The sequence below is a fragment of the Rattus norvegicus genome, chromosome 5 (assembly GCF_036323735.1).
Source record: "Rattus norvegicus strain BN/NHsdMcwi chromosome 5, GRCr8, whole genome shotgun sequence".
NCBI classification, from domain to species: Eukaryota; Metazoa; Chordata; class Mammalia; order Rodentia; family Muridae; genus Rattus; species Rattus norvegicus.
This window is the reverse complement of record NC_086023.1, coordinates 64,555,637-64,581,272: the sequence shown is the minus strand read 5'-3', so window position 1 is coordinate 64,581,272 and position 25,636 is coordinate 64,555,637. Positions and strand designations below refer to the sequence as shown.

At 51.4% G+C, this 25,636-nt stretch overlaps 1 protein-coding gene across 1 annotated transcript in view; it reads left to right on the top strand.

Moving 5' to 3' along the window:
- Positions 1 to 200: 200 nt before the first annotated feature.
- The window catches only part of Shb (SH2 domain containing adaptor protein B), a 107,379-nt gene continuing 81,943 nt past the window's right edge, over positions 201 to 25,636 (top strand). Inside the window, exon 1 of the mRNA NM_001427398.1 lies at positions 201 to 1,438. Within this exon, the coding sequence (NP_001414327.1) occupies positions 746 to 1,438 (693 nt within the window). The 5' untranslated portion in view covers positions 201 to 745. The remainder of the gene's footprint in view (positions 1,439 to 25,636) is intronic.

Sequence of the window (25,636 nt, the reverse complement as noted above, 5' to 3'; positions counted from 1 at the left end):
AGCAGGACGAGGACGCCCTCGGGCACGACCCAGGGGCTGGCGCCCAGGCGGCCGCAGGAGGTGGCTCGTGCAGCAGGGGGGAGGTTCCTGACCGCACGCGGGAGGCGGGGTCTAGGAGGAGGCGGGGCATTGGTGGAGGGGTGGGGCCTGCGGGAAGGGGCAGGACCGCGGCGCAGGGCGGGTTCTGGCGGCGGAGTGTCACACACGCGGCGGCTCGGGAGGCGGCGGCAGAGGCAGCGGCAGCGCCAGGCGCCGCCGGGACGGGCAAGGGCTCGCGGGCTCCGCCAGGCGCCGGCCGCCTCTCTCATTCGCTCTCTTGCTTTCTGACCCGCGGTGGGGCCGGGCTCGCCCCAGTGCACTCGAGAAGCCCGCAGCTGGCGGAGGCTCGCACGGGGCAGGGGCGCGCTCCGCGAGGGTGGGGGCGCTGGGTGCGGGTGTGCACGGCGGGGGGCGCCCGGCCTTCCGCTCTAGGCGGCCCCCGGGCCCTATGAGACTCGTCTGTGAGGGGCGCGAGATCCGAAGCTCGGCCGGCGCGCAGCAGGGGCGGAGGGCTGTGCAACAGCGGCCAGAGCCGGGCGGCGGCCGGCAGGAGGCGGCGGCTGCGAGAACTTGAACTTGGCGACCGGTGCCCCGCACGCCCCCCACCGGGGCAGAGGCGCTGCGGGACTGGGCGGCAGTGTTGTCCCCCGAATGGCCGCGGCGGCGGACGGGGCTCGCGCGCCGCGGCCCTAGGCGGCCCTTCGCCATGGCCAAGTGGCTGAACAAGTACTTCAGCTTAGGCAACAGCAAGACCAAGAGTCCACCGCAGCCGCCGAGGCCGGACTACCGCGAGCAGCGGCGCCGGGGTGAGCGGCGCGAGCAGCCCCCGCAGGCCGTGCCGCAGGCCTGCTCTGCGTCCTCGGCGTCCTGTGGGTCGGCCGCCGCCTGCTTCTCCGCCTCGTCGGGCTCTTTGCCCGACGACAGCGGCAGCACGAGTGACCTCATCCGCGCCTACCGCGCGCAGAAGGAGCGCGACTTCGAGGACCCGTACAACGGGCCGGGCTCGTCGCTGCGCAAACTGCGCGCCATGTGCCGCCTGGACTACTGCGGCGGCGGCGGGGACCCCGGCGGGGGCCAGCGCGCCTTCACGGCGGCGGCAGGCGCTGCGGGCTGCTGCTGTGCGGCGGCGGGAGCGGGCGCCGCCGCGTCCTCATCCTCATCATCCGGCTCCCCGCACCTCTACCGGAGCAGCAGCGAGCGGCGGCCGGCCACGCCGGCGGAGGTGCGCTACATCTCCCCTAAGCACCGACTCATCAAAGTGGAGAGCGCGGGCGCTGCGGGGGACCCTCCGGGAGGCGTGTGCTCTGGCGGCCGCACCTGGAGCCCGACGACCTGCGGAGGCAAAAAATTGCTCAACAAGTGCGCCGCCGAGGAGACCGGAGCTGGTCAGAAAGACAAGGTAAGATCCAAAGCTACTGGTGCGCATGGGAAACTGAGGCACCGCCACGTTTCCCATCCCTTCCACCAACTTTGCTCTGGCATCCTGGGGTCTAGGCTACAGCGCTCATTCTGCCAGATGGTTAATTAGACTCCGTCTCTTTGGTTTCTGCTCCCCAAACGCACCCTTACGGATCCCAGAGCCAGAGCGAGAGCACCCCGCCTAATTTTACCCAGAAGACATACCCAGCCAGCCCTTCCAGCTCCCCTAGTAAAGTCAGCAGCGGCTGGCCTAAAAGAGCATTTACTTTTGTTTACCCCGGGTTCCAGTAATGGTCCCCCCTCCCACATGCAGATGGGAATTGAAGTCCAGAGTCGGAAAGGTAATCTCTGGGTTATAGTTTTCCTTACTGGAAGTCCCTGACCGTGTGTATGTAAATGCTTCTAAACGTCCCACTCTGCGTGCCAGGTTTCCGAAGCCAAGCGGCCTTTTGTATTGGGAACCCCCACGCAGGCTTTTCCGGTGTAAAGGTTCATCTTCCCAGAGAACTTAGCCATCTGACTATTTACCCTCTCTCCCAGCTCCGCAGGCGGTCTGCTTAAGAGACTTCTTTCCTGATTCCATCCCTGTAGTACTGTTTCAGGAGAGAAGGAGCCTTGTGACAGTCCCCTGCTCAATCTACCAGACCATCTTGTTCCCTGCTTCATAACAAGGGAGTTAATTACAGCCAGGCCCCTCTACTCTTCCTTCCCTTCACACTCTGGAGTTAGCATCCCTTCCCCCATAAAAATACTTGTTCTGCCTATTTCTTTTGGAGGCAGTGTTTTGATTAAATCTGAGGCCCAGTGTGTGTGTGTGAGAGAGAGAGCTTTAGAGCAGGGTTGCCTGGCTGTCAGGCCCCTTTGCTCTGCCTGTGTTCTCCCCCCACACCCTCCTTGGGAGCTCAAACTTTTGCCTGGACTGATAGAGATTGGATATCCTAGCAGGGAGACATTTTCTGCCTGTCACAGCGGGTGCTTGGCAAGGGCTCTTTTTATTTTATGGGAGAGGTGGGGGAGAGAGAGGTGAGGAGGATGCCTTCCAGAGAAAGTCTTCTGACTGGTCTTCTCCCTGGGGTCATTCTGCGTCGCCCACCCAGGATGGATGGTGTGCGCAGCCTGAAGGAGCTTAGTGTGTCCCCTGTAACGGTGTAGGCACACACCTTGGAATCTCGTACTCTGCGAGCTTCCCAAGTACCCAAGATGGCATACTGATAACAGTGAGCTAGAAGCCCTGGTGACTCACACAGTCACCATAGGGGCCATAGGAGAGAGAGGTCCCTGATGAGTGCTGCGCTATTGGGCTCCCGTTTGATGGTTTCCGGAAGGCAAGCCTCCTGCAGCTTTGTATGTGGCTCAGGCTGAGTTTGGTGTGCTCACTGGGAGAGCCTGCAGCTTTTACCTGTAAGAGTGAGGAAAGAGCTTTCCAGAGAGGTTTACAGCCCACCTCACTTGACTCAGCATCCTGTTGTTGCCCAAGACCACTGCCCCTCAGGCAGACTTTCTTTGTTTACTGCTTGTGGTTCAGCCTGCTCTCTCTGAAGTCTTTGTGCTGCTTTCAAGATTGTTGTAAACATTTTTTTTCCCAGTTAGTTAAGACTTACAGGTGCTTAGTTAACATATTTTGTAGCTGGGATGTCAAGTGTGCCCAAGAGTTGGCTTCATTGACACCATATTTCCCATGGGTCTTTGCTCTCCTCCAGCAGGTGCTGGAAGGGGAATCCTGTGCAGGACATGTCTGTTGGGTGCTGTGACAGAGGCCATCCTGTGATGAGGCCTGGTGTTAAATGGGGTCTCCATTGTTGAGCTTGAGCCAGTAGTGTTCAGACTGGAGAAAGGTGCTTGAGAGACCTGCAGGTATAAAGCTTTGGGGGTTGGAACTGAGATGTTAGAGTTGGACTGGACCCTAGAAGGGTTGCAGGGCCTGGGCCAAGGATGTGTAAACTGAGTTGACTGGTGGAAGGGGATACAGTTTTAAAGAAACACTGTCTGGGCTGGTTTCCCTTTCTCATGTTGAAGCTTTGATCTTTTAAAAGTGGTCTCTCCCGGGAGACAAGGGAGGAAGTTACCAGATGTTCCTTCTGTCATGAGGAAGGGAGGCAGCAAGGGAGAGGGACACGAAGTGTCCTGGAAGGCTGGTGGAGACAGTACTTTATTTTCTGAGATAAGACTGAAAACAAAGCTGACCTTAAAGTCTCTAGGTAGCCAAGGATGGGCTTGAGTTTGTGCCCCCCCCCCCCCCTTCTCACTGTCTATTTGGTTTTTAGAGACAGGATTCCTCTGTGTAGCCCTGGCTAGCCTGGAACTCACTTTATAGGCCAGGCTGGCCTCTGCTTCCTGAGAGCTGGGACTAAAGGCACGTGTTGCCACCTCTCAACTGTGGGGACTACAAGTATGGACCACGTCTAGTTTTATGCATTTCTGGAGATTGAACCCAGTGCTTTCTTTGTACATGCTAAGCAAGCAATTCTACAAAGGGAGCTCCATCCTCAGCCCTCCTCTGCCACTTCTTTAAAAAACAAAAAACCCCTGCACATTTGGTTTTATTGACTATTTTTTGGACAGTTTCATACATATATGCAATGTATCTTGATGAGTCCACTCTTAGCTCCCCACTCCCTCTCTGCCCCACCCCCAAACACTTGCTGCTCTGACCTTAATCTTTTTTTTTTTTTTTAAGTAAGATTCACCTTTGGTGTCCAATTAATGCTGTTTGCTTGTATAGCATGGGGCAAACTACCAGCTCAAGAGCTCCCCAGCAAGGGGTGGAGCCTCATGGTTCCCCTCGGAATTACTATTGACAGGCTTGATCTTGTATGGATCTTGTGTAGATCTTGTGTAGATGACCGTAGTTGCTGTGAGTTTGTGAGTACAATGGCCGCCCATGGTTAGAAGGCAATACTTCACAGCGCTTCTCCATCCTAGCTCTTAAATTCTTACTGTTCCAACCCTAATGCGTTCATTCCCTGAAACGTGTGACTCCCCACAGTTCTGGTGGGAGCCTTGAGAATTAGCCTTTTGACAACTGTCTGGGTGATTGCTCCTTCTGGTCTTGGGTCCCACTCTTCTCCACCTAATTCCCAGGTCTTCTGGCCAAGACCACTTTGGATACAGGCTGCAGGTGCCCGTTGCCAACTCAGTATGTGGCCAGTACCTCCCCATCTGGCAGTCCTATGGCAATCTGGTTTTCACATTATTTCTAGCAGACAGCATTTGGGAAGCCAGACCTACTGTGATCCAGCCCTGAACATCCTGAACCTGTCTTCAGTCCCCAACAATAGCGTCAGGAAAATCCCACTTACCCTGGGGCAGCCTAGCCCTCAGAGAATTGGCCAGCACCAGTGTCTAGCTTTCACCCCAGGCTTGAGCTGAGAGAGAGTTCCTGTGGCATGCAATGTGGCTGCTGGCTAGTGCAGTCATCTTCCAGAGCTGTTCATACCATGACTCAGCTTTGGGGTCCCGTTTCTGCCCCTGTATACTTGAACCCTTTCCTCTCTTGCATACTTAAGTTATCCACCTGTTCTTCCAGGTGAGAGTCCAGGGACATGTCACCTGGCCACGTCCCACTCCACCACCGCAACATCTCCAATGGGGTGTTTTCCTTTACAGTTGTTCTTGGAAAAAGAGCCTTTTCACTGTTCCAGATTCCTCCTAATATAACTTAGTAACCATCTCTGTGCTCAGAGATAAGGCGTGAGTGAGTGGAGTTGGGGAGGAGGCGGAGGTCTGAGATTCTGCAGGAAGTGGATGTGAGTTTTCGTTCCTACACCCCACCCACCCAACCCCCACACGGTGATTTTTGTCCTGAGGACTTGGGGAGGTTTTTTCCTAGGAAGTAGGGGTTTAAGGTGAACCTAGAGACCAAAGTGGGATTTAAATAGGATGGGATGACTTCAGGCTGTAAGGGGACTTCTGTGTGTACTTGTGCTCACGATGGTAAAACCTCACTGTGGGATGTGTCCTTGGAAGCCAGAGCTCATATGCAGTGGGTCTTGCTTGGGAAAGGAGAGGCAACAGTGTATAGCAGAGGTGGGTGGGGGCTTCAGTTTGGGTCTTCCAAGTGAGTTTTTAAACAGAGGAGTCCATGTAGACTTTGACCCAGGGAAGGTGATACTTAAAGCCTTAATTAGGAGTCTGGGGGCAATGACCCAGTTAGAGGGCCATTGTAATATACTTCAGGTGAGAGGTGGGGAGCCCCCGAGTCCTGGGAGAGGTAGGTTCTGTAGGTAGAGCTAATATTTCTTCAGACATGCTGTTTGGGGGGAAAAAAGTTGACCCCTCCTTGGCAGCCAAACCGGTCTCATCCAGTTATGTTTTCTGCTGGTCTTGTTTCTTTTTTCATAATTAAGTGGTGTTTCCAGTACACCTGAGAAAGTCAAGAATTCATCATGACTTCAGTTTTCCCAGGTTTTTAATACATGCTAACGTGTACCAACACTTGGTATATTATCATCATCTACAGAATTGTGTTAAATAACACATTTTCCAATCCGAGTGAATAATAATTTTTAACAACACACACACACACACACTCACACACACCCACCACGACAAAGCACCTAGCAGTTTCTGAGTTCTTTGCTAGGCACAGGGAATTCAGAGGAAAGCAAGTGTGTGACCACGGAGGGTACAGCAGGTTATATACCCTGTTTCTGCTGCTGTCTGTGGTCTTAACCATAACCACCTGCCACTTAAATGGGGGCAGAGAAAGCCAGGTCTGTTTTCCCAGCTACTCTGGAAGCTGAGTCAGAAGACTTATAAATTCAAAGCCTACCTGGGCTAACGTGTTCAAGGCCAGTCCAGGCAACTTAGACCTTGTCTCAAAGTCAAATGTAAGAAGACTGGGTCTGGAGATGTGGCTCAGTGGTTTAGGGTACTCTGCTCTCCAGAGGACCTAGGTTCAATTCTCTGCACCCATATAGAGCTCACACAGCTCACGAACATCTGCACTCTACTTTCAAGGGGTTCAGTGCCCTCTTTTGGCCTCTGTGGGGTTCAGGCACATACATAGTGCATAGTTAGCATACAGGCCAAACACAGAAAATAAAAAAAAAGTAAAAAAAGGAAAAAAGAGAGGGCTGAGTTGTTGCTTAGTGATAGAGTATTTATTTGTCTAGTATACTCTAATATTGCGTGGCAAAACCTTTCCCGGGTATACGCAACACTCAAAACTCAAGTCGTTGAGGCTTTTCTTCTCTGAAAACCTTTGCAGCTAAAGCTAGCTTTCTTCTGAGGTGGGGTTCTTAGCTTACTCTGGTGAGGAGGGGCCTAATGAGTTTGGTCTGTTTCAGGGACTTCCTGAAGCAAGTTCAAATAAGGAGTCCTGAAGGATAGAATGCTTCAATCTTACAGGAAAGTTTTGCACACACAATTGCCAGGCCTTGAATGCAATCCCCAGAACTTTGCCTCCAAATTGAAACAAAATTACTGACCCATACAGAGTTTTGTGTTTTCTTATTTCCTAAGCCAGAAACAATTGAGTAACTGTGTAGTATTTTACTTTGTATTAGGTCTTATAAGTCAGCCAGACAGTATTTAAAGTATGTGAAAGCCAAAACCTTGTGCCTTTCCCCTTTTTATTCTAGTTTGAGACAGGGATTGACTGTGTAGACCAGGCCAGCCTTGAACCCACAGAGATCCTCCTGTCTTTGTCTTCTAAGGTCTGGGTTAAAGATGTATGCCACGGTGCCTGGTCTACTGTGTTATTTTATATAGGAGACATAACCACCCTTGGTTTGTGGTATTCCAGAAAAGTTCTGGAAACAACGTCCCTTGGGTATCAATAAATGAACAAGCCTGAGGCAGTATCAGAACCTAAGGAAGGGCTGACATGCATCCAGAAGGCTGGACCAGCCTGAAAACTGGCAGTTGAAGGAGGGAGCCATTTGAGCTGACTGGTGAGGGAAGGCCTGACTGCTTGCACAGGGAACTGAGGAGCAAGGCTCCCATGCTGAGTGCTGGGCCCAACAGGCAGGTGCAAGGGCCTTACCTTCGTCAGAATGGGATGCAAGCTTGATGCAGGGGAGCTGACCTGTCATTGATCTTTTTCACATAAAATCACTAGTCCGGATCAATGAAGCCTGGGTCGAAGTGTCAGCCATTTCTATTTGATTGATAGCCATCTTCTCCAGTCCTTAAAATGTCCTTTTTTGGAAAAGGTTAGGACCAGAGTTGATGGCGGAAGACAGGTTGCCCATCCATGTCCCAACCCTTGAGTGAGAGAAATGTGTCAAAACTGCTCCCAGTGTTAATTCCCCAGGAGGCTTCATTGTAACACTTCCTTGGTCACAAAGTCCTCACAGCCGTTCTAGGTTCTAGGTCCAGATACTGTATCAGCTGTTGCTTGGTGTCATGTCACTCCAGCCTTAGAGGTCAGCCAACTCTTTTTTTTTTTAAAGGGCCAGAGCCAGGCAGTAAATGTTTTTCTGGTTTGAGATGGTCTCCATCACAGCGGGTTAGCTCTGCCATTTTATCTAAAGACAGTCTTAGTAGGAATACTTGTATTCTGATAAAACTTTATTTTTCAAAGCCAGGCGGCTGGCCTGCCTGTGGGTTATAGTTTTCTACCCAGGCACCAAACACCCAGTGTCATTCTGGTCTTGATGGAGCTCACTCTGGCCAGGGTGGTCTTGAGCTGTGCTGTTCAGCTGTGTTTCAGTATTGGCCCCCATTCTTCAGCACGTGCTCCTATATGGCAGGGCAGGGTTCCAAGAAAAGGCAGGAGCCCTTGAGCATTCTTGAGGTTTGAATCTAGGACATTGTTCCTTTGAATGCTGTTGACCCAGCAAGTCACAACACAAGGCCGAGATTCGGGAAGAAAGGCGGAATTGGGCAAGGGGAAGGGATGTAGGCAAGACATTCCTGGCATTCAGGGCTATTCATCTGCTGTGGGGACCGTCAGCCCATCTTACCGATAAAGACACTGAGGTTTAGAGACGTTAGTGATGAACCTAATGTCAGAGCTTTTAAGGATGACGACAAGGTGCACACTGTGCATTCTGAGTCCGCCACCCATGTGCTTTCTTTCCACTAGCTGCTCCATGAGAAGGCCCAGCTGTTGACAACTATGGCTGTCGTGTTTCCCCTCCCTCCCCACCAAATGCTCTCCTTAGCTCCTTCCTTGTTTTGACCCACAGCTGGACTCTCTCCCGTCTGCTGCCAAGTTCCATGAAGGAGATGTTAATGCTGCCCTTGAGTTATAGAGAAATTCTGCACACAGAAGAGGCTCATCCCACAGGACAGCTGCACAAGAATGTGTGTCTTGTAACTGTCATGTCTTCTCATTCTAACACCAGACCTTCCCTCCCCCAAGGGATCGGCTGGGCTGTGTGTGCTCTGCTTTAAGATGAAAGCTAGTGGTACCTCTGCCCATATCCAGAAAGAACATAGGTTTCCTAAAAGGAGATCGGGTGACTGCCTCCCCTGATTAGACCCTCTAGGGAGCAGGACTAAACCTTGGACTTGGCCTTAGGATTTAACCTCAGGACTTGATCCTCATCCTCTCCCTGCTCCTAAAGTGTTGCTGGGCTGTACCTTGGCTTTAAAAGGCAAATCTGAAGCAGGTGTGGCTTCCTCTGGTCTTGCAGCCAAACCCTCCCCTGCTGAGCTTAAGTTGTGTTGCAGAACCATTGAAGCAAAGGTCAGCTTTGGTCATTAAAAAACCAACCAACCAAACTAAACCAACCAAAACAAAACAACATAAATCTGGACTTGGGGACAACAGGGAGATGGCTCAGCAACCTGATTTTGATCCCTGGAAAAAAAACAACTTTTTCAGGTGTGTATGTGCTCAAGTGCACATCCCCCCAACCCCCCCCCCCCCCCCCCCCCGCACCCATCCCACCTCCAAGCCTGAGACTTAATGGCTTTACAGCTGAAAACTAGGCTGGTTGATGGCACCTGTTGGTTGGGCCCGCTTTGATAGCGTTGCAGTTTGTTTTGCCCTTTGCCATCTCCCCAGACCCCCACAAGGACTGGTTCTACATTCTTGTAATTATTCCACAGTCAGCTTTGATACCTGTAACTCCCTGGCCTCTCAGATCTGCTTTGGGGTGCTGGAAGGTGCTGGAGTTCTGTCCTGCCCTGCCCTGCCCTGCCTCTCTGAGTCCGGTGCCCTCTGAGTCAGGGTGTGGAGGCAGCTTGGCCAGAGCCTGAGTTGGCAGGAAGGGTGACAGCCTGATTGAGCTCCGTTTCTTCCTATGTTTTGATTCTGAAACACTTTGCCGAGATGATTGAGGCACATGGACGGAGGGCCTTCGTGTCCACAATGGAATTTTCCCTGGCTTCCTGTTTGGTATTTTCCAGTAATATTTCTGTTACTGTTTCACTTTCAGAGTCAGAGGTGCTGACTTCCTGAGAAGCGTGAACTTTCTCAATGCCGAGGCAGGAAGGACTGACTTTTCCTCTTGGTCATTCAGTTTCTTTCTCTTCTCTCCAAGGGGAGCTCTGGATTGCTCCTCGTGATGGAAAGGAGAAGCTTAGGGAGTGGGTCTCAGAGATGATGGGTTATTCATGACCCTGGGGAGGTGCTTACAGTAACTAATGGTCACATAGTGGCTTCCCCAGGCTTAGAAGGAAGAGGTAGCTATGACGGGGTGTGTGTGTGTGTGTGTGTGTGTGTGTGTGTGTGTTTGTGTGTGTGTTGGAAGGTGGAAAAGTCCTCTGAGCTACCTTTGCTGGCTGAGCCCCAAGTCTCCAACTGGAATGATGACGGCCTCGTCGATGTGTCCTCTTTTATTCATTCAGCATCTCTTGCTTAGAGGTGCTACATGCTGGGTACTGCTCTGTGTAGATGGTGGGAACAGAGCCATGCACCAAGCATGGATGCCTCACTCCCCCTGGGGGTATGTAGGATAGGGACCCTAAAGTGGCTGTGTTTGGGCTGGATGCCCTTTTAAAGAGATTCATCGGAGGGACTTAACTACAGGGCCAGGTGGTGTGAGCTGTATCTCTCAAAGAATAGCACAGAGAAGGGCCAGGCAGGAGGAGGGAGGCAAGAGCTGGCAGCGTTGCTCAAGGGACAGTGTAGAGGGCCACATGTTTGGGCAGGGCAGGTGGGCGCTGAGGGGTGTGGAACAGGGAGAGAAGTTGAGCCTTGTGGGTGTAGGAGAGATCTTTCACTAGGACTTGAAGTAGGAAGCCAGCAGGACGTTCTGAACAGAGCTGTTGCATGGACGGACGCAGGTTTTAGAAAGATTGCGTCAGGATTGACATCTGTCTTAGTGGAGAACTGAGTGAGCCGTCTTTTAGAATTTTGCTATAAGCTCACCTTGCAGCCCCATGGCTGAGCATGGGTCCCTTCTGTCTAGGCCATCTTACTCTGTCTTTGTACCCATCCCTCATCTGGCAGTCTTTTTGTTCCAGTATTCTTGGTTTCTTTTGCAGTCCCAGACAGGTCATCCCTGTTTCCTGTGTCTTTACGAACCCTAGCAGAGCTTCTCTATAGAAGCCAGTGACCACTCATCTTTCCTACTTTTTAGGCCAAAACCTACCAGACATGTTGGCCTTTCTTTCTTGCCTTGGTCCCTACTTGAGAACATTCCAGGCTGGATGTCTTCTCATCAGCTGTCTGTGGGCACCCAAGTTCCAATGGCTTCCAGTCCATTCCTTCTACTCTGTTCTCCGAGTCAGTCAAAGCAATCTTTTTGAAGTACTGAGGATCAATCAAACCCAAACATAAAAATGACCAGAACGTTCCTAAAGGTGAAACTTCACCTTCTCAGTGTCTTGCGCTTCAGAAAGCCAGACAGCCCCACAATCCTTCTGGTAAACTCTAAGCCACAGCATGTGATTTAGGGAATGCATGGCATTCCAGGGATGGTGCAGCCCCTACCTGCCTTCTATTGTGTGCCCCGAGCCAGTTCTCAGAAAGAGGCAGGAATTAGGAAGTGTATTATCTATCAGTCTCAGTGGTAACTTTACCTGTTACAACAGGATTGGAGTTAGATACAGAAGATACAAAGAAAAGTAACACAGACCTGGACCCCAACAAGTAATTCAGAGAAAATCACCATTATTAACCTATTAGTGTTTTGTTTTGTTTTTAAAGAAGTCATTAGACTAGCTTCCAAATGGCTACTTCTCATTTATTTTATGTATGAACACATTGCTTCTCTCTTCAGACACACCAGAAAAAAACATTGGATTTCATTACAGATGGTTGTGAGAGCCACCATGTGGTTGCTGGGATTTGAACTCAGGACCTCTGGTAGAGCAGTCAGTGCTCTTAACCATTGAGCCATCTCTCCAGCCCCCTATTAGTGTTCTTATGTCTCAACATCTTCAGTGTGCACATCTATTTTTCCCACATAAATTGTTTCTTTCTGCCCAAAGACACAGAATGGTGCCTACTACGTTGTCTCAAACATGCAACAGCAGGGGTTAGTGCTTGCAACGTGTTGTTTGCATCTCTCTTGCTTACTGGTCTTCACCAACTTAGCAGGATTCTGAGGAATGAGCACCTTCTTAACTAAGTTCTTAGCAGAAGTTCCTGCGATTATGTCCCTGGCTTAGGAGAAGGAGAGTTGTTGGGTATGATGGTTAAAGTGTTTGATACCTGCTTTCAGAGTGTGCCCTAGAAAGGCACTTTTGTTTTCAGACCTGTTTGCTCTTGTCGAGAACTGGGATTTTGGTTTAGTTTGCGGTTTTTTGGATTTACTGGTGTATATGCGCTTTAGCTGTCCGAAATACCTCCGTCTTCTGCCTGCTCACTTCTGCTGCAGTCGGTGATCTTCCTGTTTTGTACATCTTGGTAAAACTCCTGAGGTCAAGCAGTCTGACCTTGGTTCTTCTGCACCACCTGTGGATGTGTGACGGTCTCTCCTCAAAGCAAGCTCTAACACTGTCTTACAGGGCCAGGTTCCCAGCCAGGCACCAAGAGCTAAGGACAGGGACCCTTTGGGATCACAATGGAGGGCTTTGATGAAGTTCAAACTCAGGTGCTTGCTATAAAGAGGGGACTGGCCACAGCAAGTTCAGAGTAGGCGGGCCAAGGTAAGTGCTAAGAAGTTTTCAGAAAAGACAAAGGTTTGGAGAGGACTCAAAGGTAGAGGGGGGCAGCAGGCAGGACTAGAATCCAGAGGAACCACGAGGCTTCGGCACTTAGTGGACAACATGGGAGGCAGAGGCTGCCTGGCTGAGTGACATGGTGTTAGGGGCTGGGCATTCTCTCTCCCTGTCTTTGGGGCTAGTCAGCAAGGCCATACCTTGGGGTTCAACACTGTCGATCCAAACACTGTAGGACCCTAGTGGCAGTTCACTGGTTGTGGCAAGAAACAAGCATTGGTACTGGGAACAGAAGGCGTAATCTTAATGCTGTCCCTGGGCTTGGAAGCTGTGTAAGTAATTAGTTTATCTTTCCCGGGGCTGAGAGTGTCCTGTCTGTCACGTGGGGTTGATGAGGATGGTTTCCTGACCCCTCACCGCAGGTGACTTGCGTGTGTGGGCTTCACAGTGGGTCTTTGACAGGGACACCCATATGAGGGTCTCACTTTACAGATGGCAGATGAGATGCTGTTCAGGGGAAGTGTGTCAATCACTATAAGGGTTAAAGAAAGCCATTGCTGTCTTGCGGAGCACAGAGCTGTGGGAAGGGCCCGATGACTTTTGCATGACTTTGACAATGCCTTTCCCCGGCCCTTAGCCCAGCTTTAGACTCAAGGCTCAGCATTTGGGCTTTCACATGTCCTTTTCCTACTCTGTCAGGGAAGAGCAGAAGGAGACACTTTCCCTGGGACCCACCTGAGTTCTAGAACTGTGTGTGTGCACCTCACAGGGCCCCACACATTCCTTAGGAGGCCCCTCCCCATCCCCCTTTGAGGAAGAAACTGAAGCATACAGATGATGCAGCCAGTGATAGGCAGAGGTGGACGGGGCCTTGAGTCCAGCCTTGTCCCTGTGTCTGCCCTTAACCTCCTGTCTGCACAGATACAGGGGTGTTGAGAGGAAAGCACTGTATCATCCGGTCTCAGAGCTGTGAGGCCACCAGGGCACTTTTAGTCCTTATGTTGTGGGAGACAAAAGTAAGACACTGGAGCAAAGAAGTGACGGGGTCAAATCTGTGCTCTCGGAAAACCTGTGCAGCCTAAGGGGAGCCACAGAAGCCTAAAGTGGGGAGGCCTCAGTTGAGTCCACCCAGAGGTGGGGGCCTCAGCTAAGTCCATAAGCTATGTCTGTAGGCAGGGGCAGCAAGGTTCTGACCCAAATATGCACCCTTAAGCTGGGAAGCACATGGCTGGCCATTCAGGCAGCTCTCCGAACAACACAGGTCAATGGAGGGAAATTGACCAAGCACTTGTCTCAAGGTGTAGTTTTTTCAAGATCGCTGTTGTTGATAGCCCAGATGCCCCCTGTGGGTGTCTGTAAGTTACTTTAGCTGTCCACGTTCTCTCAGGGACCCAAGGTCTGGGTAGAGGGGGGAGTGTATCATACCTTGATACTGCTGGTGGTAAGCAGCAGGCAGAAGAAGCCTAGCAAATTTAACTGTTCACCTCCGAAAGAACACAGGGCAAGTAAAGGCCTTGCTTCTCTGAAGCAAGGAAGGGTGGAGCAGCATGGGGCTCAGGAGCTGGTGGGGATGACCACATGTGTTCGGAAGGTGGACAGAGCTAGCCACCGAGGCTTGGATTGAGGCTTTGCTGTCTCATCTGACATCACATGGAGTTGGAGGCATTCCCAGGTGTCAGGACCAATGGTGTCTGCTAGGAAGCAGCCACAGTGAAGCAGGTGGCCCTTAATGCCTTCTAAACGGAACATGGGATTCTGAGCTCATACTGACCTGTTGCCTATGCCCCCCCCCCCCCCCAAGGGACAAGATCTTTGAAAAACAGGCTCAGAGCACTTTGGGTTACCAGAGCAAAGCAGCAGCCTGGGAGATGCTTGCTGGTCTGGGGGATCCTGAGGAGTCCCCAGCCTGTTCTTTTTGCCTTCGTAGTTCTACAGCTGGCCACTCTGTCCAGCTAGGGAGCCAGAAGGAAGACTTCACAGATCGAGGAATTACACTACCTCACAGTAGGCTTCCAGAGGGCCTGGATATATTTGTAACCCATCTGTGGCGTGATTGTGCAGTGACAGGATGGTGGCAGTGAGTGTCATCACTTGCCAGTCACCTGCAGGACAGCTGAGAATGCTGGGATGGCTTGGATCACGTTGCCAGAACTTGGGCCTGGAGATTGTTCAAGTGCAGACAGTGAACACTGGGGGTGTGACTGAGTCTTGTCACGGTGCCCTTACCTCACAGCAGACAGGGTCCCTGTGCGGGAAAGGTGGCTGTGGGTCTGATTCTGAGACAGGAACCTTCAGTTCAGGCAGGCTTTCTGTTTGGAGGCATCACTGAAAGGTTTTAGCCATGACGCTTCTGGTTGGCAGCAGAAACTGCTGACCGTGTCAGCTCTCCGTGGGCTGCTGATGAAGTAGATTGGTGGTCAGTTTGTTGTCCATGGACGGAAGGAACCTTTTCGCTTTCTGAGTGCTGTCTTCTGCATCGCCTCCCGTCTCCCGGATTGCTTTAAAGTTTAGCAACTTGAGCTTCCCTTGGTTTTAGTTTTTGTACCACGAAGGTAAATTTCGGTGGGTATGCTGTCTCTCCTTTTTAGAGTTATTTTATACTTTGTGGTGAAAAGACAGTGAAAGAGAACACCAGATTCATACATTCTTGTGTCTTCCCCAGACTTTTCTTTTAAAAAATTCAAATAGGAGCCAGAGCTCCCCTGGTAGAGGCCTACCTTCCTAGGAGGAATTTGAATTTCAAAGGCTTGTATGAATGGGGCATGACAAGTAACCTGGAAGTCAGTCTAGAAGTTGGACAGCCCTCCCCCCCTAAGTAAGATTGTCATATTTAGCTTGCCTCTGTAACTGTTGAGTGACAATTACCTGTGTAATAAAAGACCACTGTTCTGTAAGGACTAATGGCATTTACCAGCCTCGATCCAGAGATGTTCAAACATTGACCTGGTGTATGTGGGTAGACTCCAAATCCTAAAAATTGAGAGATTACATCGTAGCAGTCTATGTTGTAGATTGTTGAGTGTCATGTACTTGATTTTAAAATGCTCCTGCAGGAGGGTGCCGATTTTGATCCCCAGAACTTGTGTGGTGTGGTGGTATGTGCTTGCAGTCCCAGCACTAGGGAGGCAGAGATGGGCACACCCCTGGGGCTCTCTGGCCGGCCAGCCTAGTTTACTTGACAAGTTCCTGTCTCGAAAACAAGGTAGGCAGCAAAAGAAGGAAGACACCAGGAATTGACCTTTGGCCTCCACCCACGTTCCCTGCACACATCTGAACAACACATACACATGGTATAAAGCCCTGGCTTTGCTCTCTAGCAGGGCGTGGTATGGTGACGCACAACGGCATGGAGTTCTAGGCAAGACCTTGCCGGAAACAAACAAATAATGTTAGTCGTTGGCTTGCTTTGGGTCAGAAAGAGTGACCAGAAACAGTGAGGGAAGAACATGGTGACACAGTTGAGAGGTGCTGTAAGAATCTGAGGAATTTAGTTACAGGTCACTTTAAAGCATTGGAAAAAAACAAAGCACTGGTAATTCCCCATGCATCCTACCACGGGAAATGGCTAATGTGAGGCACAAGCCCGTAGTGAGAAGGAGCAGCCAACAGACAGTTCAGTGACTGCCGCGGGGCTGTGTGGAGAGAGAGACAGAGAGACAGAGACTGTGGACAGAATGCCTAGGATAGGAAAAGCCTGTGCTTGTAGTCCCTGCTCCTCCCCGACTCTCACACAGGTTTGCAGAAAAAGGGCTGGGAGGGAACAGACCCAGACTCTTCACTGTGGTTGTCCCAGGAAGGTTGGGTTATTTTACAATTTCAAAAATAAAGGCAGATTATTTCATCACCAAAGCAAATTTAAAAGTGAATTTACACAAGACAAAGCAACAGTGTCCACAGCAGTGCTGTCTCAAAGCTCCCTGTGAGGGGAATGGGAAGGTTAAGGAAGTTAGGCAGCGACCAGCTGAAGTTTGCACTGGGGCCATCTGAATGAGTTGCTGAACTTCAAAGCCAGGGCTGAGGGTGTCTCATTGTGCTGGAATGCTGGCGATCACAGGAAGTGGTGACAAACCCTTTGTTACATAAGCCTGCCAGGCTTGCTCCTCCGTGCTAGCCAGTGCCGGACGACCTACCCACATATGTCTGTACGAGTGGCACAGCCTGTGCTCAGCACTGTATGGGAGGCCCACTGTCAGGCCCAGGAAGGTGAAGTTCACACCCTCTCTTCCCTAACTCCCTCAGGCACCGCGGGCCTCCAGTGAAGGGAAGCCACCACCGAGGCCCTGACTGGCTGCATCCCTAGCCCAGGAAGGGGCAGGCACTTTCTTGGCTACCTGCCAAAGCAAGAGGCCTGCCTTTTGATCTCTTCTGTTTCTCTTGTCCTGTCTGTCTGTCTTGCTGTGACCTCTGTGAACAAACTGTGGAATGTTGCTGCACTAGAGAGGGGAACAGTTTTCCCCTCTTAACTTCTCAGGAGAGGCAGGCAGACACACATGACAGGTGCCTAATGAGGTTTCAGAGCCTCCGTGTTTTCCTTGCTGCAAGTGTGTCTCTGTTTATTTATTTACTTACTTATTTGTTTATTTGCTGCTTTCTATGGTCTCTGGGGCATGCTGTACTCTGTCCCATGCGTTAGTTAGGTAGGGACTAACTAACGCATTGCCCCACTGCGATCCGTATGGATGTGAAAGGAACCAACCCTTTTTCATCTAAGGGAGGTATGTTGGAGGTCAAGGGCCATGCCCGAGGCCTGCCAAGCTTCTGTTTTTATTGACATTCCTCTGTTATCTGAACACCAGGGATTGGGCTCCTTGAGAACACGTACTTATTTTTCATTGACCCCTTGCAGCCGGCACAGAACCTGGAACCACTCGGGGTGAGTTGAACTTTGAGTATCCACCAGAGTCAAGTGCCCTGGCCCCATCCTGTCTGAGCCACTGGGCCTACATTTGTTAGATGGCCAGGCGTCACTCTTATTCAGAAGTCTTTTCCCAAAGGCCATCTCCAGACCACAGACAGGTTCCCGTGGATGCAGAAGGAAGGACTCAGAAACCACGAGTGAGGGAGAGTTTCTTAGTCTCAGGCCACGGCCCTGTCATCAGGTGACTGTTGTCCCCAGCTAAGGAGATACAAGAAGTAAGGTCTCGCAGCCTCATAAGGAAACGACATTTCTCACTATGATCTCCAGTCCTCCTGTGTTGTGTGGATGACACTCGGCCTGCTCTTGGAAGGCCTGTGTGCTCATTCTTTGGTAGATCACCCACCTCCTCACCTGAGTGGCTTTGGAAAAGCCTTAGGCACTTAATATCTAAAACTGCAGAGGGTGGAAAATTTACCTGGCTAAGAGCTTCAAAGAAATGTGGGGCCCCCTTGGGGAATTGCTCAGGTAAGAGGGACCAACAGGGTGTTTAGGCATGAGTCTGTTGTTGCCCCAAGGGTGACAACATGTTGTTAGCCTGTGTTAGTTTTTCATTTGTGTAACACGGGGGTCAGCAGGCTTTCTGTACAAAGCTAACAATGGAGAATTTCAGGCTTCTAGGCTTTTGGCAGCCCGGTTTCTTTTGTAGCTACTCTGCTCTGCCCTGACCCTGCAGAAGGGGCCGTGGACTATAACTAAACGAGTAGGAGGGGCTGGGCTCCAGTAACACACCGTTGACACAGACAGAAGAACTGCTCCTCTTTGGAATCAAGGCCCATATTGACTTGTTCTTGCTGGGTTTTGGCCAAGCCCATTTTGACCTTCTGAGTTCATGGAGAACTCCACCCACTCCACCCCCTTAGCTTCTTGCAAGCCACCTCTGGCCCAGGCATGCAGAAGGTCTTTGATCTCTCCTAAGTTGCACGTAGGTTACCCACATTCTCATGTCAAAAGTACGTTTTTTTAAACTACCATCTTTTGGGCCTCTTGCAACTCTGTTGTCCTGGGTAAGAGCTCTCATTGTACAGTCGGGTGCATTAACAGATGCACCATTAACATATTAGAGAAGAAAAGCCCTATTCCTGATGGCCCTTGCTGCCTTCATAAAAAAGTCACCATTAGCTGGGCAGTCGGTGGTGCATGACTTTAATCCCAGCCCTCGGGAGGCAGAGGCAGGCGGATCTTTTGAGTTTGAGGACAGCCGGGGTTACACAGAGAAACCCTGTCTCGGAAAACAAAACAAAAACCCCAAATCAAATCCCATTGGCATGCACAAATGTACACGTGTGTGTCCATGTATGCAGGTGCACGCTGCATGCCGTGGCACACATGTGGGAGTCGAAGGACACTTTTCGGAACTTGGTTCTCTCTCCTTCCATTGGGATCCAGGAATTGAATTGGGGTCAGCAGTCTTACCCAGCAAAGTGCCTGACCCACTGAGCCATCTTGTTGATTCTTCTGGTGAGACCTCCTGTCCTCTGAACGTGGCTGTAGATAATGCCGTTGCTTAAAATTCTCCATGGTTTCTGTTACACCCAGCCTCCTAGCTTGACATCTAACTGCCCCTTGCCTCTTAGAAAGTCTTCCTGTTGCCTCATTGCTTCTGGGCCAGCCAGCCAGCCAGCTAGAAACCTCTGGCCTTGCCTAGAGTTGCAGCGCTCAGCTGCCCTGCCACCCACCCTCCACCTCCTTTCCTTTCTCTGTGCACACATCTGCTGACCTGGTAGGAGAGGTCACAGCATGTCACTACGCCTAAGTCTATTGTCACTCCTGGGTTTCTGGCAGGAGACAGTGAGAGCTCTACACCTTATGCAAGGTGACCCCTACCTCCCCCAGAGTGGACCTAGGGTTGCCTGTCAGTTAAATAAATGTCTTCAGACTCAGAGTGCTCTGTGATTTTGACAGTGCTCAGTCTTCCTGTAACTCCAACATGGGAAAACACCTAAAAACCCAGGGTCCTGTGGAAGAGCCAAGACACGCCCCATTGTAAGCACCTGTGGCTCCACAGGCTGAGGAGCCGGCCGGCTTGAGCTGCCTGCTTTTCTGGTATGGCGCAGAGACACTTGGGTGAGTGTGTCGGGTAGGCATCTGGGGAAAGCAGCTTCCTCAGTGGCAAGCGGGAGAGAAGGTAACATCTGCCAGTTACCGAGTAGCCCTGAATGGGGGAAAAAGCATTGTCTAGGGACTTGGCTGTGATCCACTCAGAGTTCCAAGTGGGTGGGACACACAGACCCTTCAGTTGTTCTAGCATAGTGCCCGGCACATCAGAGGTATTCAGCAAATATTTTGTGAATGAACCAAGCTAAATAGAGATTTTTTTTTTTTTTTTTTTTTTTTTGGGAGGTGGGGAAGCTTTGTTGTGGTCGGACTGAAGGGCTGCAGATATCACAGTAAGGAGTTAATTGAGCCTTTGCCACGCAGGCAGTGGGGACTCAAGGACAGGTTTGTGCAGGGAGGGGCTTCGTAACGCAACATGTGCTGCTCTTAGCCCATTATTTGCCCTTTCCGGTGTGACCGAGATGCCAGATAATGAGGCGTTGGACTACATAAAGTGCTTCCTTGTGCTGGAGAGAGGCTGGGCCAGTCCTGAAGCCAGTTGGCCACCAGCCTCCTCCCTGTAATTTATGTGCTGTGGCAGGTTGGAGTGGGCCGCCTGGCAGAGCCAGGCCCCGCCTCTGCTGAATACCACTCAGCTTGCTGGCTCCAGCCCTGGGGATGTGGCCCTGACTCAGGCCTGGGCTTCTGAGTTTTCCTTGCTGTCCATGTACTCTGCAGGGTTGAAGGCAGCACTGGCCTTCCCAGGACTGGCTGACACAGTTGGTAGTTCCTGTAGCACGTGGAGGGCAGGTTCCACTGACCCTTGGCTTCTTTTCCTCAGAACCCTGTTCACCCCAGGCTTTTCCCAACTAACGATAATGGTTTGCTGTTTTCAGTCCCAGGATCTAAGTGTGAGGGGAAGTCACTGGGGGAGGAGCTAAGTCAGCCGCTCATCTGTTTTGGTGCTGAGGTAGAGGATGGGGACAGACCATGTGGACCAGGAAGAGAGAAGATGGAGGCAGGCAGTGGGGTGGTGCCAAGGAACATGGAGTGTTAGATGGAAATCAGATTCTGGGAGGGAAATCCAGGCTGGGAACTGCAGTGGGGTGAGCAACCCCCTTGGAAGAATTGGGATAGTTTCAGTCTGACTCTGGAAAGTGACTAGGGGGACAATAAAATATGCCAGGCACAGAGCACAGCCTGTCATCATGAAAATTGGCAAAGACAGGTTGAGTCCGGCGTCTGGCCGGGAGAAGCGTGAGTGGCTTCTAAAGCTGGTCAACCATGTGGTAAGAAGTGGGTGCGAGTGGTCTCTGCAGGGACTCAAGGAAAACACAGCATTGGGGGCATTTGGCAAGAGCTAACAGGAATTCAGCTACTGAGAGAGGCTGGCAGAACTAGTGCTTGGGCCCTTGTTGTTCCTGCTGCTGCCTTGCTGTTCCTCTGGCTTGGCCTTCCAAGAGCCCTCACGAGTGAACTCTGAGGGAAGCTGACATATGGGCAGAATGGAAATGGCTCTCTTGTGGAGGCCGGGCTCGCTGGCCCCAGGTGGGCACTTTAATGTGCCCTGAGCCAGCAGTTCAACTCAGCTGCCTCAGAAGGGGATCTCCTCCCTCCCCCTCCCATTTGTTTTATGGATGGAGAAGTGATGGTTCAAGTCACCCCAAAGTCAGGGAAACTCCAAGCAAGGCTGTGACCCCCCCCCTCCCAGTATATTACTCATAGAGCACTGCCCCTCAGTAATTAAGAGGGTGTGAGCACACTTTGGAGGTAAGGTTTGTAATTAAAGGACAACTGAAGACACTGGATGGTATCTGGATTCTACTTCCTCCCCTTTTAATACAAGGTCTCAGGTAACACAGGCCTGCCTGCAGCTCTGTGCATAGCTGAGAATGACCTTGAACACCTGATCCTTCTGCCCCCATCACTGGATCACAGTTATGCATCTCTAGGCTTGGTGTATGCAGAACCTAGGGCAGTGCGTACTCCCAACACTGAGCCACATCCCCAACCCCACTGCTGGGTTTTCTAAAACATCCTAAGCCTGCCCGGGACCATGATAAGAATGTCTCTTCTTTCTTGGGACAACCTTTGTAGGCAGGTTATTTTGTTCTCATGAGACCCAAGCATGGAGGTTTGAGGAAGTTGCTCAGAAATCTTGCTCAGGGACAGACCCCTGTCTGGTTCTTCCCCAGGGCCTGAGCTCTTGTCTGAGTGCCTGGTGGCTGCACAGCCTCTCATCAGTCTTGCCGCACCAGTATGCTTTATAATTAGAACAGACTGCAGCTCTGCTCATGACATCACTGCGAGATTAATATTCAGAAACTCAGGAGGAAATTGAAGAAGAAAAGGCAGAGACTGAGGAGCTGTGTGCCAGAGCTCAAGGCCTAATTAGGAGGAGTGCATGAAAGCTGACTTTGACTGACTTTGGTTGTTCGAAGGCTCCCACTGTAGGTACTGCTGCTTCTGTTGTGCGTTTGGTCCTCCTTGCCATGAAGCCCTTATCGAGGACAGCACAGATCGCATCCCTCCTGTAAAAGCACAGTACTACAGCAGCCACAAATCCTGGGAGCTGCCCGTGCTTTGGACTGTCAGGGAGTTCCTTTAATCTGACTTTCAAGGCCCACGCCGCCCCACACGTTCTCTTTCGAACTCTGCTGCCTCACTAAAGAACAACTCTCCTCTGAAGAAATGGGTTTTGGCCTTTCCACCCGTGCCCATTCTGGACTGAGGCAGCCTGTCCTCCCAGCCACCTAGTGAATCCTGCCCCTCACTCAGGCCCCTTAGTAACACTGGCCCCCCTCACCCTCTCACGTGTGTGTAGTGTGCCTGTGTGCCTTGCTGGTGACTCCAGCCCGTCCTGTGCCTTAACAGTTTTACAATGCCCGTATGGCTGTTTCCACTGTGTGGACTCAGTGTGGGCTGGTTCTGGGCCTAGTACCTAGAGCAAATGGGCAAGAAGTCAAAGAAAGGTTCTATGTTAGGAAAGAGGGCTGCGAGAGTCATCGGCCAGAGGACTCTCTTCAGTTTCTGCAAAGAACAAAGGCTGGCTGGGTGGAGACTGTACTTTTTCCACCTAAAGAAAAGTGACCTTAGGCAAACAAATGCCCTCCCCTAGGTACCAAGCTACCTGAAGCGACCTCCTTGCTGAGAACCCCAGGACGGTATTTTCTACCTGCTTGCTTCCTCTCCACAGATTGGCTGTGGGCCCTCGCTTCAGCTCTTGCACTGCATCTGTTCCAAACCCTAGAAAGAAAAGCCAGACATGGTGGCTTGCACATTTGTGATCCCAGTGCTAGGGGGTGGAGACCCAGAGGGTGCCTAGAGCTCACTGGCTAGCCTAACCAGTGAGCTAAAAACAAGCCTGAAAGGCCCTGGTATGCAGGGTCCTAGGACCTATAGTAAACCCTCAGGCATCACAGACTAGTCTCTCCAATCCAGAAGAGAGAGAAGCGCCCTGAGCCATCTCCTCCAGGGAGGCCTTGGACCACTGTAGCACAGTCTAGCGTTGGTGTTCGGCATTGGGTCTAGCAGGGGCTCTTGACCTCCATTAGTGTGGCACAGCCTGTAGGTTGGTCCCATGTCCCCTCTGCATCCCATCCTGTGCCTCGAGTGCAGGCGAAGAGCCTGGCTTTATTGGCTCCAGCTGATCCCTGTGAGATCACTTTGCACACATGTTCTCAATTCCTCCTCTCCGTGTCCTCAGTGGACGTCACCTGTTTTACCATGAGGCAGCTGAGACTTGCCTAGATTAGACACATTCCAGCTGGTGGCTCAGGCAGGACCATAAGTGGCCTTACCTCATCTAGGCTTGTCTTTGTACCTCTTTCAGCCTGATTGCCCCTCCCCCAGAGCCAGTTGGGGGTGGGGGGGTCGGGGCTCTGAGTAAGTGGCTTTTCCTTGCAGCCAGGGTCTGCCACACCCTGCAACGGGGTAGCCTGTGCATTTCTGAGAAGTATAACAAGGCTTGTCCTTTGAGAATAGCCGAGCTGTGAGAATTAAGCCTCTGTGAACTCCTCAGCTCTGAAATGTCCCAAGCTGTGATCCTATGTCTGATAAAGCTCTGGTCTAGGGATTTGTGGAGCCCAGAGCCTGGGCTGCCAGACTCCCATCGGACTGCCCAGAGGAAACTTCCTCTCCACCTTTCGGTGCTGACTTTTCCTGGAGAGGCCTTGTTGTCCTTGGGGTGGTGTGCAACCACTCCCCCAGGAAATCAAGGACAGCAGTGCCAGGAATGACACTTGGTGGACATGGGAGGGAGCTGAGCCTCCAGGAGGAAGCATTGCTTAAATCTGAGCTGCATCTGGGTCACCCATTTGCTCCGTTATTAAGCTGGTTGTATGGTTAGGAGGGTCCTTCAGAAAATAGGATGGCAGGGGGAAGCTGCAGGGGCAAGTTCTCTATTCTGTAATTGGCTTCTGTCCTGTAGTTGGTGATCAGGGTGAGCAGGTAGAAGGAGAGGATAGTAAAACCCAGGAATCATGGGATCCATTCCCATGTAAAGGTGTGCCACCAGGAGCCACAACCCTCACACCCACCCCTTTCTTTTGTTTTTTCATTCCTTGCTCCTTCAGCAGGAGAAGCCAGCTGGAGACAGCCGTGCCCACCCTGTTCCTGCCCTTAGAGTTTCCCAAAGCAGTGGTTTATAAAAGCCCAGTTTATCTGCTTTCTTCAGAAGGAGCTGCAGTGGTGAATCAGGAAAGGGCTGTGATTGTTAAAGATTTCAGTCCATGGCAGGGAAAGTGTTGGAGACTGGAAGGCCAGGCAGCAGTATCTGACAGAGGACTTAAGAATGCTCCTTGCCACCCCGGCAGCATGCCCACTGTTTTCAGGAAAGGAAAGAAGCCTGGGATGGACCCTTTCCCTAGCTGTGATGTCCCGGGCGCCGACTGCCCTGCCGCCCACGTCTGATAGGCTCTGGGCTCTCCACAGTTGCCAGGTCAGCTCAGAAGCGTCCATCCCCACTTCCTCAGCCTCCCATCCTGCCCGTCCCATCCCTGCCTTTGTTCTGTCTTTAGCAGACACCCCCCTCTAAGTCCTATCTGTTCTTTCCCACCCTCCTTGTCACTTTCCAGCCACCTCCCTGGTGGGTAGTCTTGGTCTCTGGTCTTCCCATGCCCAGGCTGGCCACAGGTTGGCAGGGGCTGGCTAGTGAATTGCTGAGTGGGTAACAATGGGGACAGTGGCCCCTGTCTCAAATGACAGGCAGCAGCCTGAGGCAAGAAGGAGTCTAAGAGTCAGGCGTGCCTGCTGCTTTTCTTTGTGACCCTGGGTGCGATTCTGAGTCCATTTCCTTCCTTACAGAATTCAGTTTTCCATATTCTCTATGTCAGGCCCTGCATTAGACACAGACAGAAACCATTCAGATGAATGAAACTCTGCCTGGAATAGTCACTTCAAGGACTCTTATTAGTGACTCGGTGGGTGTTTGAGAACGAGCACATGACACTTAGATATAGAAATGACTTAAGTGCTCAGTGGTGTATACCCATGAGAAGCAGTTGTTCCTGGATCTTGCTGGACCATTGTTTTTTGGTATAACAAGGTCTGCCTTGTTGGCATTCAAGCCTAGTGGCCCCCTCAAGTATTGTGCCCGTGTGCACACCCTGTCATGTGGCCATTAGCCTCTGGCAAGTAGAACACCTAGGGCAAGGCCTGCATCTCTGACACTGGAGTTGGGCAACACAAGGCAAACAGCCTGGCTCAGGCCGTAGAGAAAGAAGAGGATTCTGGGAGCTGTACAGGGATTTCTAAAAGTCGTTTATTTGCTTCTTTAAAAAGACATACAGCTTGTTGGGAGTTAGTGACAGTAGAGCCAGACTTTAAAAAAAAAAAAAAAAAAAGTCATATGACAGCATGGAAGATCACTTTGGTCACTCCCACTTGTGGATCCTTGTCTGTGCCCTGGTTAGCCTGTGAACTCCTGTGGGCCCACAGTTCTGTCTCATTCTGCTTCGTGTCTGGAGCCCAGCATGAGCCCTGCGCTAGGGAGGCCATGTGGAGTAGCAAATGGAACTATGGGCTCACTTCTATGTGTGCTGGAGGGTCCTCAGAAAACCGTATTAATGGGTCTCAGAGTCTGGAATGGTGGCAACCCCAGTCAAGCCCTTGCTGTTACTCAGCACTGGAGCTGGGCACTCTTCTCATCCTGGCTTGGTGGGTGAAGAAACTGAAGCCCTGAGAGGTTAAGGGATCTTCTCAAGGCAGCACACAAGGTTTTCAACT